This window comes from Scyliorhinus canicula, chromosome 8, assembly GCF_902713615.1.
Source record: "Scyliorhinus canicula chromosome 8, sScyCan1.1, whole genome shotgun sequence".
In the NCBI taxonomy this organism is placed as follows: Eukaryota; Metazoa; Chordata; class Chondrichthyes; order Carcharhiniformes; family Scyliorhinidae; genus Scyliorhinus; species Scyliorhinus canicula.
This window is the reverse complement of record NC_052153.1, coordinates 170,290,117-170,308,281: the sequence shown is the minus strand read 5'-3', so window position 1 is coordinate 170,308,281 and position 18,165 is coordinate 170,290,117. Positions and strand designations below refer to the sequence as shown.

The window sequence follows — 18,165 nt, the reverse complement described above, 5'->3', positions numbered from 1 at the left end:
CAGGTCTTAATGACCCATTTGCATCCACTTAGCAGGTCGGGCACCATATCCTCCGGACCCTCGGATTCTCCGGTCCCGTGAGTGGGGATCACTGCAAGTATTTCCCAGCGTGGCCCTGACGTGATCGACCTCGCCATGGGTCAAGGGGGTAATTCCTTAAGGGAGTTGTCCCCAAGGGCCACCACCCACAACTTGCATAACCTGCCTACCCCACCCTCACGGGACTCCCCCAGAAGCCCCTTGAATAGAGAGAACTCCTCCCAGAGACCCCCTAAATAAAATCACCTCCACAGACCCCCAGAAAAGAGACCCCTGTCCGGACGTCCCCCAGAAAAGAGAAGTCTGTCACGAAGCCCCCTTGAAAGAAGATCCTTGTCTGGTTGCCAGAGAGCAGTCCAGACAGAGGCAGTGAAAAACAATTGTAACACCCACCTGGCATACAACTGCTGGTTCAGACAGAGGAAGAGAAAGTGGTGACCTGTGTTCAAACCCCTCAGCTCATTGCGATGCAAGCCATTCATTTCTTTCCCTTAGTGGGCTGTCATTGACAGCTTCCACGCACACACAACTGTCAGCCTTGCTTCATTATTTTTCCTTCACGGTTAAATATCTCTGAAATTCTCTAACCACAATGTTTACAAACACCAACCACATCAAAGTGAGTTAAGTGCTGTCAATTTTCAACTGAGCACTTCAAAATCACTCAAGCATGAATGGGGGTAATTGGAATGCACTAACTCTCTTTCAAGTGGTTTATAAACATTGTGGTTAGAGCACTTTAGAGTTACTCAACCGTGAAGGAAAGCAAGACTAACAGCTGTGTGTGTTTGGAGCTCTCTGATGCATCCTCTGCCTGAACCGGCAGGTGTATTGTTCAGCTTTGTGTTACAACAATAATGTTTTTCACTTCCTCTGTCTGGACTGCTCTAGTTTCCAGATAGGGGTCTTCTTTATGGGGAGTTTCCTGACAGGTTTCTATTTTCTGGGGGGGGCTCCCTCATAGGTTTCTCTTTTCAGAGGGGCTTCCTGACAGGGGTCTCTTTTCCTTTGTGGGGGGGGGGGGGGGTCCCTGACAGTTTCTTTTTTGGGGGGACTTCCTGACAGGGGTCTTTTTTTTGGGGGGGGGGGCTTCCTAACAGGGGTCTCTTTTTTGGGGGGGATTCCTGACAGGCTCTCTTTTTGGGGGGGGAATTCCTGACAGGGGTCTCTTTTCAGGGGGGCTTCCAGACTGGTTTGTCTTTCTGGGGGGGGGGATTCCTAGCAAGCTTATATTATCTGGGGGGCTTGTGGACAGGTTTCTCTTTTCTGGGGGAGGGGCTTCCTGACTGGGGTCTCTTTTTGGGGGGTGTCTATGGGGCGTATCCTTATTTAGGGGCTCTCTCTTGTGGGTCCCCCTTTTTAAGGGACTCTGGGAGGAGCAGGGGGTGCGGGTCGGGGACGGATCACCCCCATATGTGGGAGAAGGGGGAACCCAGAAAATCCGGTGACGGGGGCATATTTGCGAGGGGGGAGTGGGGATGGCCATCTGCGGGACACTGCTATTGGGCCGCCCGCTCAAAATGGCTGCCCGATAGCGGGAATCCCTCGTAATCCTCGCTTTGCATAGGTTTTCATGGCAAAGGATAGTGAATTGCTTCCTGTGCTGGGAGTGCAAAGCAGTTGCAGATCACCTCTAGTGGGAGACCATTCTCTTGCCCATGGTCACACACAAAATTACATACCCACACCCAAAACCTTCACACACTCAAATCCACAAACATACACACATTCACATAGGCGTGCTCGTACAAACCTTCCTTTGCTAGCAAAGTTCTGCATTTGTAAACCAATTTGAGATTATGTTTGTTAGAGACTGAATTATACCCAGGTCATGATCACTTAGTACAGGGACTGAATTGTTACGATTTAGAGATTTAAGAGAGTCGCAGATTGTGGGTGTTAATTTCTTAAAATGAGGAATGCCACTTCTTACCCCGTTGCCTTTAGTTTCACTGTCGAAAACTGAAACCGTGAGACCAATCTGTTGCTGTGCTATAATGAGATCAGTGCTGTGGTGAATGTCCCAGAACATGCAAGAGTCAGGAGTCACAATGAGAGTAGCCTTAGAACAAAGACAGTGCAATAAATTAGAGAGCTTTATAATGAGGGTACTGTGTATTTCCACGTTAGCACTCTGAGACCCTCAGTGACTCAAGTGAGTCTTATAATTGGATGGAATTTTCATAAAAGCACTCAGACGTTCAGTTCGAGACCAGCAAACTCTAAGGGAAGTGGGAGGCAATGTGTATAAAGGCCGGGAGACTCCAGGAACTACCCAGCACATCACAAAACCTTTGTTTGCCAGTTTGTCTGTAATTCAGAAATCTTGAATGGAGAATAGTTGGAAGTTCCTGTTAACTGAAACCCAGTTCGAACACTACGTGGGCACCACCTTTTAATACTTTGCTGTTCGCATCCTCCTCCAGCCTGAGTAGATCTGTTGCCATCAGGCACTTGACCAATTTAACAACATCAATACTTAATGCAGCAGTCATTAAAGTCTTGATTATTGAGAGCTCGCTAAAGGCCAGCCTCCTTGCCCTGTTTCGAGGCCTGTCAGTCTCACAGTGATTTTGTATTTCTTGTTGACAGGGATTGCCATCGATAAGAACGGTTTGATGTACTTTGTGGATGGAACCATGATCAGAAAGGTGGATCAGAATGGAATAATTTCCACACTGCTAGGCTCCAATGACCTCACGTCAGCTCGACCTTTGACCTGTGACACCACCATGCACATAAGCCAGGTATGGTTCAGCATTTAAACAGGAGAAGGCGCTTGAAACAGTGTTTGATCAACGCGGATAGGATTGAAGGGACTTTTCCCAAATAACAGAATCCTGAATAGAAATGAAAAATAAATAACTTGCATCCATGAACCATCATTAATGGCAGTTACAACAACAAATATGTCCGATGAACAGCTAATCGCTTTGTGACAGCTTTGGTTGGCAAAATACTGGAATATCTTTCTGAGCTGTGAAGTCATTGGGAATGATCTACTCCCCAAGTACTGAACTCAAATGTTATGTCAGATTGTGCGTTCAAGGTCCGAAACGTCAATTTTAATTTGGCAAAGTTGTCACAAGGGACCTCAAAATGAGGTGATCAATTTAGCTTCCCGGTGATGCTACAGTCTAACCCTCGGTCATTTTAACAGGGGCCTACCCTGGGAGGCCAAAACGCTTCCCACTCTTTCCGGTGGGATAACCTTATTAATATGCAAATTTTGGTGCTGAGACGCACATACAACTCCTCCCTTCATTGTCACTTGAGAATCGAGCCGACCCAGGTGTGTGACATTCACTCTCCAAATAACAATAGGGTGTACGAGGCCTTGGAAAGGTTAGTTTTTTAAAAAATGTTTTTAGTCCAGATTTTTCAATATTTTTTACAAAACACCACAAAAGAGAAAATAATGCAAAGAAAACAAAGCAATATATCAACAAAACCAACCCCCCCCCCCCCCCCCCCCCCCCCCCCCCCCCCCCCCCCCCCCCCGGGTTGCTGCTGCTGCTGACCTCCACCTATCGTTCCGCGAGAAACTCAAGGAACGGTTGCCACTGCCTGGAGAACCCCTGCAATTACCCTCGTAAGGCAAACTTTATCTTCTCCAACCTAAGAAACCCAGCCATGTCACTGACCCAAGCCTCCACGCTTGGGGGATTCGCATCCCTCCACACTAACAAGAGCCTTCTCCGGGCTACCAAGGAGGCAAAGGCCAGAACTCAGGCCTCTTTCGACTCCTGCACTTCCGGATCGTCCGATACCCCAAATATCGCTATCCCCCAGCTCGGTTTTACCCGAGTATCCAAGACCTTGGACATAGGCTTTGCAAAGCCCTTCCAAAATTCCGTAAGCGCCGGGCATGCCCAAAACATATGGACATGATTAGCTGGGCTCCCTGAACACCTCACACACCTGTCCTCTAGCCCAAAAAACTTACTCATTCTCGCCCCTGTAACATGCGCCCGGTGCACCAGTTTAAACTGAATCAGGATAAGCCTGGCACTAGATGAGGAGGAATTGACCCTGCCCAGGACATCAGCCCACAGGCCCTCATCCAGCTCCTCACCCAGCTCCTCCTCCCACTTGCCCTTCAGCTCTTCCACCGAGGCCTCCTGGTATATTTCCGATATCCTGCCCTCCCCTACCCACACGCCCGAGACCACCCTGTCCTGTAAACTCCGGCAGGCAGCAGTGGGAATTCCCCCACCTGCTTTTTCATGAACGCCCGAACCTGCATGTACCTAAAGGTATTCCCCAGGGGTAACCCAAATTTCTTCTCCTGCGCCCTCAGACTGGCAAAGGTGCCATCGATAAACAAGTCCCTCATTCTTTTGATTCCCGCCCTATGCCAGCTTAGGAACCCACCATCTATCCTACCTGGAACGAACCTGTGGTTGTTCCGTATCGGGGTCCGGACTGAGGCCCCTACCTCCCCTCTATGCCGTCTCCACTGCCCTCAAATCCACAGTGTCGCCGCCACCACCAGGCTCGTGGTATACCGCATCGGCGGAAGCAGCAACGGTGCCGTCACCAGTGCCCCCAAGCTAGTGCCTATACAGGACGCCGCTTCCAGCTGTTTCCACGCCGCCCCCTCTCCCTCCATTACCCATTTCCGAATCATAGACACATTAGCTGCCCAGTAATAGCTGCGGAAGTTCAGTCGCGCCAAACCCCCCACTCCGACTGCGCTCCAAAACAGTCTCTTAACCCGCGGGATCTTATTTGCCCACACAAATCCCGTAATACTCCTGTTTACATGCTTAAAGAAGGGCTTGGGGATGAGAATGGGCAGGCACTGGGAAACAAACAGGAACCTAGGGAGGACCGTCATCTTTACAGACTGCACCCTGCCCGCCAGGGAGAGTGGCAACATGTCCCACCTCCTAAAGTCCTTCTCCATCTGATCCACCAGCCGCGTTAAATTGAGCTTGTGCAAGACCCCCCAACTCTTGGCCACCTGGATACCCAAGTACTGAAAGCTCCTCTCCACCATCTTGAGCGGTAGCTCCCCCAATCTCTTTTCCTGGCCCCTCGCATGCACCACAAAAAGCTCGCTTTTCCCTACATTTAGCTTGTATCCCGAGAAGTTTCCAAAATCCCTAAGAATCTGCATAACCTCCCCCATCCCCTCCACTGGATCCGCAATGTACAAAAGCAGGTCATCTGCATATAGTGAGACACGATGCTCCTACCCCCCCTCCCGAACCAACCCCCTCCAGTTTCTGGACTCCCTCAACACCATGGCCAACGGCTCAATCGCCAGGGCAAACAGCAGGGGGGACAAAGGGCACCCCTGCCTCGTTCCACGATATAACCTGAAATACTCTGACCACAGCTGGTTCGTCGAAACACTCGCTACCGGGGCCTGGTACAACAATTTGACCCATCCTATGAATTCCTCCCCAAACCTTCCTAACACCTCCCACAGGTACTCCCACTCCACTCGATCAAAGGCTTTCTCTGCGTCCATTGCCGCTACTACTTCTGCATCCCACCTCTCCGAGGGCATCATGATCACATTCAGGAGCCTCCGCACATTCGTATTCAGCTGCCTGCCCTTCACAAACCCCGTCATGAATCACTCCAGGGACACAATCCTAGTGGCCAAGATCTTGGCCAACAGCCTGGCATCCACATTGAGAAGCGAAATCGGCCTATAGGAGCCGCATTGCAACGGGTCCTTATCACGCTTGAGGATAAGCGAGATCAAAGCCTGCGACATTGTCGGGGGAAGGATTCCCTTTTCCTTAGCCTCGTTAAAGGTTCTCAGCAACGGCGGGCCCAACAGGTCCGAGAACTTCCTGTAGAACTCACCGGGGAACCCATCTGGCCCCGGGGCCTTGCCCGCCTGCGTACTCCCCAACCCCTTAGCCAACTCCTCCATCCCGATCGGAGCCCCCAATCCCTCTAACCGCCCTTCCTCCACCTTTGGAAACCTAAGTTGGTCCAGGAACTGTTACATCCCTTCCCTACCTCCAGGGGTTCTGACTCTTAAAATTTACCATAAAAGTCCTTAAAGACCTCATTTATTTTTGCTGGACTCCGCACCGTGTTCCCCCTCCTATCTCTAATTCCCCCAATCTCCCTAGCCGCCTCCCTCTTCCGCAGCTGATGCGCCAACATCCGGCTTGCCTTCTCCCCATACTCATGCACTTCTCCCTGTACCTGCCTCAACTGGGCCCCAGCCTTCCCCGTGGTTAGCAAGTCAAACTCCGTTTGGAGGCTCCGGCGCTCCTTCAGCAACCCCTCCTCAGGGGATTCCACATATCTCCTATCCACCCTCAATATCTCCCCCACCAATCTCTCCCTTTCCATCCTCTCCCTGTGGGCCCTGATTGAGATTAACTCCCCCTGACCACTGCTTTCAGCGCCTTCCAGACCACACTCACCGACACCTCCCCATTATCATTGGCCTCAACATATCTTTGGATGCACCCCCGGACCCGCCCACAGACCTCCTCGTCTGCCAGTAGTCCCACGTCCATTCGCCACAGCGGGCGCTGGCCTCTCTCTTCCCCCATCTCCAGGTCCACCCACTGCGGGGCATGGTCCGAGATCGCAATGGCCGAATACTCCGCCCCCTCCACTCTCGGGATTAGCGCCCTACTTACCACAAAAAAATCTATCCGCGAGTAAGCCTTGTGTACATGGGAGAAGAAGGAAAACTCCCTCGCCCTTGGCCTAGCAAATCTCCACGGATCCACTCCCCCCATCTGGTCCATGAACCCCCTCAGGACCTTAGCCACTGCCGGCCTCTTACCCGACCTCGATCTGGACTGATCCAGAACCGTATTGAAGTCCCCCGCCATTATCAAACTACCTGCCTCCAGATCCGGGATCCGACTCAACATCCGCTTCATGAAGCCTGCGTCGTCCCAGTTTGGGGCAGACACATTCACCAGCACCACCCGGGCCCCCTGCAGCTTACCACTCACCATTACATATCGACATCCCTCATCCGCCACAATACACACCGCCTCAAATGCCACCCGCTTACTCACCAGGATTGCGACCCCCCCTGTTTTTAGCATCCAGCCCTGAGTGAAAAACCTGTCCCACCCATCCCTTCCTCAGCCTGGTTTGATCCTGGTTTGATGGTTCGATCTTCAGGTGTGTTTCCTGCAGCACGGCTACGTCTGGTTCAGCCCCTTTAAGTGCGAAAACACCTGGGCCCTCTTGACCAGCCCATTCAAGCCAGTCAATTCCACGTGATCAGCCAGATTGGGGCGCTACACCCCCCCCCCCCCCCCCCCCCACGCCCCTGTCGACTATCCATCTTTTTTAGGCCAGCCACGTGCCCGCGCCTCCCACACTCCAGCCCCCCAGGCGGAGGCTCCCCGCCCGACTCTCCCTCTTACCATCAACTCCCCCTCAATCAGCACAGCAGCAGCCCAGTTCTCCCCCCCCCCCCCCCCCCCCCCCCCACTCCCCCGGCCAAGCAACTGCTTAACCCCCCTACACCACCCCCCCCCCCCCCCCCCCATTGCACACCCATACATCAGCTGACTCATGCTGACCCCGGCCGCTCCCGCCTCTGCCTCCAATCCCCCTTTGGATTTCCTATCCAAATTACCAGCCCTCCCCCCACCAAAATAGGGTAAAGAAAGTTCCCCCCCCACTACACCCCATATAAACCAATGCGGACATGGAACACAATACCGCGCTCCCGCTTTGGGTACTGCCCCCACCGTTTCGTGGGGAAAAACCGCGCTCCCTGCAGCTCGTCCGCCCTCGGCCTCCTTGCCAGGACTCTGTGCACTCCATCCAACTCCAGGGGCCTCGGGAAGGCCCCTGCACCCATCAGCGTACTCAGCATCGTGGCCGCATACGCCCCAGCATCCGACCCCTCCAGGCCTTCAGGGAGACCCAGAATCTGCAGGTTCTGCCTCCTTGACCTATTCTCCAGGTCCTCCAGCTTCTCCTGCCATTTTTTGTGCAGCACCTCGTGCGCTTCCACTCTGACCGCTGGGCCCAGAATCTCGTCCTTGTTGTCAGAGGCCTTCTGCTGCACCTGCTTGATCGCCGTCCCCTGCATCTTCTAGGTCTCCACCAACCTTTCAATCGACGCCTTCATAGGGGCTAACATCTCCGCCTTCAAGTCAGCAAAGCAGCTTCTTAAAAACTCCTGCTTCTCCCGAGACCACTGGGCCCACGCTACCTGATCCCCGTCTGCCGCCATCTTGTTTTTTCGCGCCCGTTCTCCTCTCTTCTCTAAAGCCACTTTTTTTTTTTTTTATAAATTTAGATTAGCCAATTATTTTTTTACAATTAAGGGGCAATTTAGCGTGGCCAATCCACCTACTTTGCACATTTTTTTTTGGGTTGTGGGGGCGAAACCCACGCAGACACGGGGAGAACGTGCAAACTCCACACGGACAGTGACCCAGAGCCGGGATTGAACCTGGGACCTCAGCGCCATGAGGCGGTTGTGCTAACCACTAGGCCACCGTGCTGCCCTTAAAGCCACTTTTTTGACCGCTCCGCTCCTGGTCCACTCCATACTGTGCTGGGGGACCCTCACTGCTACTTTCCCACACCGGGAATTGTCGTCCAAATACCGCTGGAGCTCCTTAAAAGGGCCGAAAGTCCGTTATCGACGGGAGCTGCCGACCATGTGACCTACCCAGGCATAGCCGCAACCGGAAGTCAGAAAGTTTAGTCTTTGATTGTTCTTGTGGGGCCAGGACAAGGACGAATGGTGTTCCTGGCTCCATAGCAATTTCTTAGCCCTTGCCATCTTCCTCTACTCAACCGCTGTACAACCAGTTTTGCACCATCCGACTCTAGCAAGCTGCACCAGGTCACCCATTTTGTGCCTTTAGCTCGCCGGTTCTGTTTGAGGCGGACTTCACACTGCCAGAATAGGTGCACTGTTGGTATTCGGCACTAATGGGTTATCCGGAAGTTAAAATTGACCTCCTCGCCCCGACCTAGTGTGTTGGTTAAGGCCACAACCTTTTGATTTAGAGGCGAGAATGCGACCAACTACGTCTAGATCGACATGGACTGTAATGACCGTTAAAGTTATCTTCCAGAGAGCTTTCACAACATATACGCAGTAGGAATTAAGGCCCAAATCTTCCTGTCCCACCGACTGTGGGAATCGTCACAGGCGGGGCGGAGAATTGGCAGACAAACAAAATGTCCGTTGACTTTGGGTGGCAATTTCCAATCCCCGAACTGATGGGACCAGAAAGTCCCACCCAGCGTCTCCTGGAAATATAGCAGCAACTTTGTCGTATTTGGACACCTTTTAAAAGTAACAGCAAAATAGGATTTGATTGTAATCTGCAAAATTGGTCAGTTAGAGAAGAAAGAAATGCAAGTGAACCTCCAAGTTTACATAGTTTAAAGTGAATAATGAAAGAATCCCTTAATTTGTAACTAATTTGCCATTCTATGGAAGTTGAAATCCTTATGGATTTCTGAATATCTGAGATTCCAAATACCTTTAGCACTCAACAAAATTCAATTAACTTGGATAATTTGCATTGGTCAGTGTAAATAACACAACACATAAGGAAAATAAAAGAAACATTCTGAAAATTTGAAATAAAGGATGAAAGACTGGAAATACGCAGCAGTAATCCGGGTTAACATATTTTTAGCCTCCGTAACTGCATGTTGTACCTGCATCCAAACTTTCCGCGTTCCTTGTACGATTACACCTAAATCCCTCACCATCGACGGTTAAAACTTTCACACCTTCTATAAATATCCTGCTTTTTATCCTTGCTACGAAAGTGAATAACCTTGCCCTTCCCCACATTACACAGCAACTTCAGCCTTGTTTCTTGCACAATGAATCACTCAATGGGCGCAACCTAACTAATAGAAAATAGAGTCCATTCTGGGCGGGTTTAATGGGGTCATTCCCAGCACTTGTCGCGCCGGGATCGACTCCGCTATCTAATGGCACTCTGTTTGATTTTAGTGTCCCAGCGGGAAATACACACCCTTCCTCCCCCCCCCCCCCCAAACGTTTAAATGGCTCCCAATCGCTCGACCTCTGATGCAACCCCCAATCCCCTCCCAACGCCCCAACTCACCTATAACTTGACCCCCGCACTTCACCTCACACGGGTAGGGCACCCCTGGGACGGATCCTGGTGCAGGCAAGGTGGCAGCCTGGCAGTGTCCCTGCCAGCTTGTCAGTGCCACCCGGGCAGCCTGGCAGTGGCAGGATGGCACCATGGTAACACTGCCAGTGTGGCACTGCCAGGGTACAGGGCTGAAAATGCAAAGGTGTCTGGGTGGCACCAGCAGTGCCAGGGTGCCACGCTGCCCGGAAGCCGACCACCTGAGGGCCTCCGATCATCTGGGAGATCCCGCCAGGTACTGTTCTGCCTGGTTCCCATTTGTGGGGAACAGTACTGAACAGTGCCCAGCTGGGGAATCCTCAACGAGGACGATAAATGACGGTGGGAGTTAGACCCGATGCAAGCACTGCTAAATAGGTTCCTAAACTCACTTAGTCGTGCGAGACTGGGTAGGACTCAGATCACAACGAGGCATATTGGCCATTGGGAATTCCGGGAAAGGCCTCTCCCGGGATCGACTGACTGTGATGCGCCCCAGTTCTGGTGTGACGCGGCCGGTAGATCACATCCAATATCTCTTTGCAACCTCTTTGTGTCATCCTCACCACTTTCATTTGTCAGCAAGCATAGATATGTCACTCTTCGTCCCTTTGTCGAAGTTATTAATACAGATTGTAAGTAGCAGAGGTGCCAGCATTGAACTCTACCGGACTCCACTGCTCACAGTCTGCCAACTTGAAAATACCTCATTGATCCCGATTCTCTGCTCGCTGTCAATTAGCCAATGCTCTCTCCATGCTAATCACTAGCTCTGTGAGTCCTTTTCTTACCGATGAATCTTTTGTGTGGCACCTTATCAAATGTCTTTTCATAATCCAAGTATACTCTATCTACTGGTTCCCCTTTATTAACCCTCCTAGTTGCATCCTCAAAAAGCTCTATAATATGTTTGTCAACCAGGAGTTTCCCTTCTGTAAAATCATATTGATTCTGTTTCATCATACAATGATTTTTCGAAGTCAGTTGTTAAGACTTCCTTAATAATAGATGCCAGCATTTTTCCAGCGACTGATGCCAGGCTAACTGCCGTACAGCTCCCTGTTTTCTGTCTCCCTCTTTCTTGAATAGCAGTTACATTTGCTAACTTATAATCCACAAGAATCTAAGGAATCTTGGCAAATCATAACCAGTGAAATTATTATCTCTGCAACTACCTCATTTAGAACCTTAGGCTGCAGGCCATCAGGTCCTGGAGGTTTTTCAGCTTAGAGTGACTTAAGTTTCACTTGTACTTTTTCTTTGCTGACATTAATTGCTTTAAGTTCCTCACTCTCATTCGCCCCTTGGCTATCCTTTATTTCTAGTTTGTAACTTGTATCTTGTGAAGACGCATACAGACTATTTGTTGAATGTCTCTGACATTTTCTTATTGCTCATGATAATTCCTCCTGACTCCCTCTCGAAGGGACCAATGTTTTACCTTAGCCACTCTCCTTTTTATAAACTTGTGAAAGCTCTTACAATCTATTTTTATATTCCTGGTTAGCTTCCTGTCATGTTCTTTTCCCCCCTTTTTTTTATCGACCTTTGGTCACCCTCAGCTGGTTTCTAGAACTGTCCCAATCCTCAGGTTTGCTATTATTCTTCAGAACACCATAAAACTCTGAGTGATTAACATCCCTGCCTCTGAGCCAGATGCTCTGGGTTTGAGGCCCACCCCAATATTTGATGGCCAAGGAAGGTGGGGTTGAGTATCAAGCTACAAAATCCTTCCAACACGCCAATGGCTGGCGGTAAGAGCGGGAGAGATTCCTGGTCAGTCATGCTTGATGCGGAATGGCACCCATCAATCTATAAGCCTCTGGCGCAGGCCTTACGACTTGTTCTAAGAAGAAACAGCTATGAAAACCGACAGAGTCTCCCTTGTGGCCCACTCGGTGAAGCAACCTTAACATCCCTAATAATAATAATCTTTATTATTGTCACAAGCAGGCTTATATTAACACTGTAATGAAGTTACTATGAAAATCCCCCGATTCGCCACATTCCGACGCCTGTTCGGGTACACAGAGGGAGAATTCAGAACGTCCAGTTCACCTAACAAGCACGTCTTTCGGGACTTGTGAGAGGAAACCGGAGCATCCAGAGGAAACCCACGCAGACACGGGGAGAACATGCAGACTCCGCACAGACTGTGACCCAAGCGGGAATCGAACCTGGGACCCTGGCACAGTGAAGCAACAATGCTAACCACTGTGCTGCCATGCCACTACATGCTATAAGTCACCGATGAGGTTTTGGGCCGGATTCTCCGGTCCCGCAGCTGCGTGTTTCTCGGCGGCGTGCCATTCCCTAACGCCAGGACTCTACATTCCTGCCGCTTGTCAATGGAATTTCCCATTGAAGCCACTCCACACAGTCGGGGAACCCACGGACGGAGGTGTGCTGACGGCGGGAAAAGCCAATCACTTCGCCGGAGAATTCCGGCCTTTGTTTTCTAATGGATTGATATTTCTTGAAAATTTTTAATCATTTCTTAAAATATTTTCCACAGTTTGTTTACCCTCTATACCTTCTAGATTCTAGTCTCTTTGCCCAATCGATCTTAGGCAGCCCTCCCTTCATAGGCTCAGTTTTTGGGCTCAAGTATGTTGCTTTCAAACTTACTTAGGGATTCTATCACTTCTTCCCAGAACTTCTTTTCAACCATGAGATTACTAATGAATCCTGCCTTATTACACAATTCTAGGCCTAAAATAGCGTAATTCATAGTTGGTTCTACGACGTAGATTTCCAGGAAACTGTAGCAAAAGCAGTCTACAAACTCATCTTTCAGACGACCTTTACCAATTCGATCTGCCCTTTCGGGTATGTGAAGATTAAATTCCATGATTATTACATTGTCATTGTTACAAGCTCGAGTTATTTCGTGCTCAATGCTCTGTTCATTTGACTGCATATAAACTACTCCCACCAATGTTTGCTGACCTCCAGCCAGACTAATGCTGTTTGTTGATCTTCTGAATCAAGATCAATTCTTTCTGCTGTCCATGTGCCATCCTTAACTATCGGAGCTACACCTCCCTATTTTCTATTCAGTTCGTCTTTTCGGAATGTTGTGTACCCTGGAATATTTATTTCACCTTAGTCAACTTAGACCCCTGTCTCTGTAATGGTGATTAGATCAAACGGATTTATCTTTGACAAAGAGTCATCCAGACTCGAAATGTCAGCTCCCTTCTCTCTCCCCAAATGCTGTCAGGCCTGCTGAGAATGTCCAGCGTTTTCTCTTTTCGTTCCATTTATTTCTATTTTGCCACTAGTTCATGAATGAAATGAATGAAAATCGCTTATTGTCACGAGTAGGCTTCAAATTAAATTACTGTGAAAAGCCCCTAGTCGCCACATTCCGGCACCTGTTCGGGGAGGCTGTTACGGGAATCGAACCGTGCTGCTGGCCTGCTTGGTCAGCTTTCAAAGCCAGTGATTTAGCCCTGTGCTAAACAGCCCTGTGCTAAACAGTTCATCTACCTCATTGCACATGATAAACTCTTTCATTATGTTTTTAAACACAGTTGTTTGCACGGACCTTATTTGCTGATGCTCTAATACTGATCAACTCGGTCCCCTTCCAGTCCATTTTCTGCTCCCCTTTTGTTTTCAAATGTATAGCTGTAGCCCCACCTTCTGGTGGATTAGTGGAACTTCTGACCAACAATTTCTCTCTGGCTTGTGCGAGAAGAGGATCGTTTTGCTCTCTTGTGTGCAAATTAAATCCAGGTGTGGTTTTGTATGCACAACTCCCAAGGTTTTCCCGATCTCTTAGCTTTGTGGATGTTGTGGGCAGCACGGTGGCGCAGTGGTTAGCACTGCTGCCTCACGGCGCTGAGGACCCTGGCTCGATCCCAGCCCTGGGTCACTGTCCGTGTGGAGTCTGCACATTCACACCATGTTTGTGCGGGTTTCACCCCTACAACCCAAAGATGTGCAGGGTAGGTGGATTGGCCACGCTAAATTGCCCCTTAGTTGGAAAAAAATTATTGGGTGCTCTATAAAAATGTTTTAAAGCTTTGTAGATGTTGTAAATCCGGTTACAGGAATGTTCTACTTTCACTCAAAGGTCCCGCCAACCAATTGTCATTCATGACAATACATCTGAATAAGGTTGTCAGATTCAGGGGTTTGCAAATATTTTGGGCAAGCCTCATTGAAAAAGTTTCAGTCTTTTAGCCAAGAGTACTTGTTGCACAGGTGACCACAAAGAAAAATATTTCCCTCCGTCACTTCTGCGTCATGCTTCCTCTCACTTCACAGAATCACAGGACTGTTTCAGCGCAGAAGGAGGCCATTTGGCCCATCGTGTCTCCACCTTTGTTTCTCTTTCCCCTTTTTCGGCCCCTCGCTGGTTTCATTTCACCTTGTTACCTGCTCCACTTTCTATGTTTCTTTTCCTTCCTCTTTCTCCTACAGCATTGGAGCTGTCACCTGGGGCAAACATGGGATGCAGCGCAGGGAACAAAAAGAGGCACAAAGAACTTCAAAATCATCAATGGTTTCATGTGCAAAAAAAGGGGAACCTGCTGCTGAATTCATATTTGATCCGTTGGCTCATGCTAAATAATGTTTGGTAGACTCCTGTCCATCCCTGTCAGTGGTTGTAGATTCCTATCATTGTTCATGTCCGGACAGGACAACTTACAGGAGCGTCGATGAGGTTGTGAATCCCTCACCCTGCCCAGATCCTGCTGCTCCAGGCCACAAAGAGAACTGTTTTCACCTTAATCTTTTTATATATATATTTATTTATTTAATAAATTTAGAGTACCCAATTAATTTTTTCCAATTAAGGGTCAATTTAGAGTGGCCTATCCACCTAGCCTGTACATTTTTGGGTTGTGGGGGCGAAATCCACGCAAACACAGGGAGAATGTGCAAACTCCACACAGACAGTGACCCAGATCCGGGATCGAACCTGGGACCTCGGCGCCATGAGGCAGCGGGGCTAACCCACTGCGCCACCGTGCTGCCACACCTTAATCTTTTTAACAGTACTGGCCCACCATGGGGACACCTTGCCCATCCCGTCTACTGATTGTAATTGTGCTGCACAACATCAATGAAACGTAAATTAAAGTCCTTTGGTGTGTCATGCGGCATCAAACTACATTTGCAGAAATGGTAGAGCAGATTTGAGACACCCATTTGGGGATATTTGGTTCTAATTGGGAGAATTTTTCCAAAACAATATTGGGACAAGATTTTTTTTTTAAATGTCATTTAGTGCCAGACTGTAACCAGGGCTTCCACAAACATCTCTTGAACCCTATGATAGATATAAGTTTATGCCTTTCCTCAGGGGACTGAACTATGCTTCCGGTTGCTGTACATCATAAATTACAGAAGTGAAGTGAGTTATTTTTATGGTTCAGATGCAATTATTATCTTGTAAGCTTGTGTATTGAAAGAAAATTTATTGTGAAGATCAATAAAATGCAGTGGGTTTAGCAGGACTTGCTCAGATTCATTTAGAACTTGAATTGATAGATCAAGGTATATAAAATAAAATCAGCCATTCTGCTGCAGTTAAAGTAAACCTAGACTGTCTGCTGACCTTTTGTTGCGCATTGTGAACATTAGATGCGAGAGGATTTGGCAAAGCTCTGATGCCTCTTCCATTGCTATCACTCACTGTGCTGTTAAAAATTGCTAACTTTGCATCGTTGCTTTATATGCTTGATTCTCCGAGTTGGCGAGGGGAAGGTGGGAGAACGTTTTTCTCTCTTTCTGTCTCCCTTCCTCGCGAATCGGACACGTTGTATGAACAGCGCATTACCACAAAATTGTTCATGACTCCGAGTGTTTGCTGCTCCCTTTCTGTACCTGTGACCTGAAATGGTCTCCCATGGAGATCCTTAAAGCTGTACACAGCATGAGTATGTGCCTCAGGAGAGATGGGGAATATATCAGAGAGCTAAAAGGTGCTCCTTGGTGTAACAATGCCTTCGGTCACTATGTGCAGCCATATGGGTGAAAATTTCCAATACAAAAACGATAGACTTGCTAAGAGAAAAATCTCATCCTTTAATGAGGAATAGAAGGACCTTCATTAATGCGTATTTGTGATGTTGCTTCAAACAACGGGAGGAAATTGGATCTTTTCCATGACATGTACAGTTGTAAAAATGAGTGTTTTTTTCAATGTCAGGTCCGCCTGGAATGGCCAACAGATCTCGCTATCAACCCGATGGATAACTCCCTCTACGTGCTAGACAACAACATTGTGCTGCAGATCACAGAGAACCATCAGGTGCGCATCGCAGCTGGTCGGCCCATGCACTGCCAGGTACCAGGTGTTGAGTACACACTGGAGAAACAAGCTGTCCACACGGCGCTCGAATCAGCCAGCGCCATCTCGGTGTCCTACAGCGGCGTCCTTTACATAGCGGAAACGGATGAAAAGAAAATAAACCGCGTGAGGCAGGTGACCACAGATGGGGAGATCGCCCTCCTTGCCGGTGCGCCCTCAGACTGCGACTGCAAGATTGATGTCAACTGCGACTGTTATCGGACTGGTGACGGCTTTGCCAAAGATGCCAAGCTCAACTCTCCATCCTCACTGGCTGTCTCCCCGGACGGCACGCTGTACATTGCCGACATGGGTAATATTCGGATCCGAGCGGCCTCCAAGAACAAGCCAGTGTTGACGTCGATGAACCTGTACAAGGTGGCATCCCCTTCAGAGCAGGAGCTGTACATCTTTGATGTCAATGGCACACACCTGTACACCAAGAGCCTGATCACCAACGACTACCTCTACAACTTCAGCTATAGCAATGAAAACGACATCACCGGCGTGACGGACAACAACGGAAACACTCTGCGGATCCGAAGGGATCCCAACCGCATGCCAGTGCGAATTGTGTCGCCCGACAATCAAGTGATCTGGCTGACTATTGGGACCAATGGAGGATTGAAGGGCATGACAGCCCAGGGTCAAGAGCTGGTTTTACTGACCTACCACAGTTACAGTGGCCTCTTGGCAACAAAAAGCGACAAGACTGGCTGGACAACTTTCTTTGAGTAAGAGTCTGCTTATCTTCTAGTAAAGCTGAACAAAAAAGTAGAACCTTAATTTATTTTTAGTTTGTAAAACTGTGACTTTTATAAGATGTGTAGAATGTAAAGTTTGACCTTAGTAGGTCGGAATGAATTTTCCATATCACTAAATTTAATGCCTTCTAAGTGGATTTTGATGTTCAATTCTATTTGAGTTTTCACTGCTTCGCTTTTATTCATTCGTGTTGTTTTTTAGGGTGAAGCCTTCATTGGCTAGGCCAGCTTTTATTGCCCATCCTTAATTGTCCTTGGGGGAAGTGGTCATGAGCTGCCTTCTTGAATGGCTGCAGTCGGTATGGCATAGGTACACCCACAATGCTGTAATACTCCATCCTCCCTCCATTCTAACCCCTAGCCTCCTGAAGATGGAGATCTGAACATAGTTCCAGATCAATAGGTAGATACCTGATTCTTTGCCCTCTCATTACTTGCACGTGTGGACAGCACACCAATACTCATCAGAGCTTAATATTCTGCCTTTACTTGGTGGCGAATCACAAACTGGCAAGCATAGATTGTCCTGAACTGGCCATCATCAGATTTCAACCGTAGGGAGTTGGAGGTTGAGTTCTATTCCACGTCCTCCAAACAGCAGTCCCCTTTCCAGCAGCATTGATAAAGACCTGTTCCCATAATACACACCTGATATGATTTTTGTTTGATTGGTCAACGAAAGGCCAGATTGACATGCTTGTCATCCAATTAAGGATGGTGGGCAGGCTCCTAGACACAGATGGGCCTATAGGAAGCCCTCCAACAGTGAGAAAGCTGCAGCCTGCCATTGCAGGTAAGGGAGAGAAAAAGGCGGCCTGTGATCACGGGTATGGCCATTTTTCTGCAACGGCGAGAGGTGTTAGGGGCACCTGTTGCCAGGAGACCACCTCCTCTCACTGGCCATGTTTCAGCTACCACACGGGGACCTATTGGAAAATTGACGCCACAGTGCCCTGAATTGGCTTAC

The 18,165-nt window shown here is 48.9% G+C and overlaps 1 protein-coding gene across 25 annotated transcripts in view; it reads left to right on the top strand.

Moving 5' to 3' along the window:
- tenm3 (teneurin transmembrane protein 3) overlaps positions 1 to 18,165 on the top strand; it is a 4,148,867-nt gene that overhangs the window by 4,092,492 nt on the left and 38,210 nt on the right. For all 25 annotated transcript variants that reach the window (XM_038805737.1, XM_038805738.1, XM_038805732.1 and 22 more), the window contains 2 exons: positions 2,632 to 2,786; positions 16,294 to 17,168. In XM_038805737.1, coding sequence (XP_038661665.1) covers positions 2,632 to 2,786; positions 16,294 to 17,168 — 1,030 coding nt within the window. The remainder of the gene's footprint in view (positions 1 to 2,631; positions 2,787 to 16,293; positions 17,169 to 18,165) is intronic.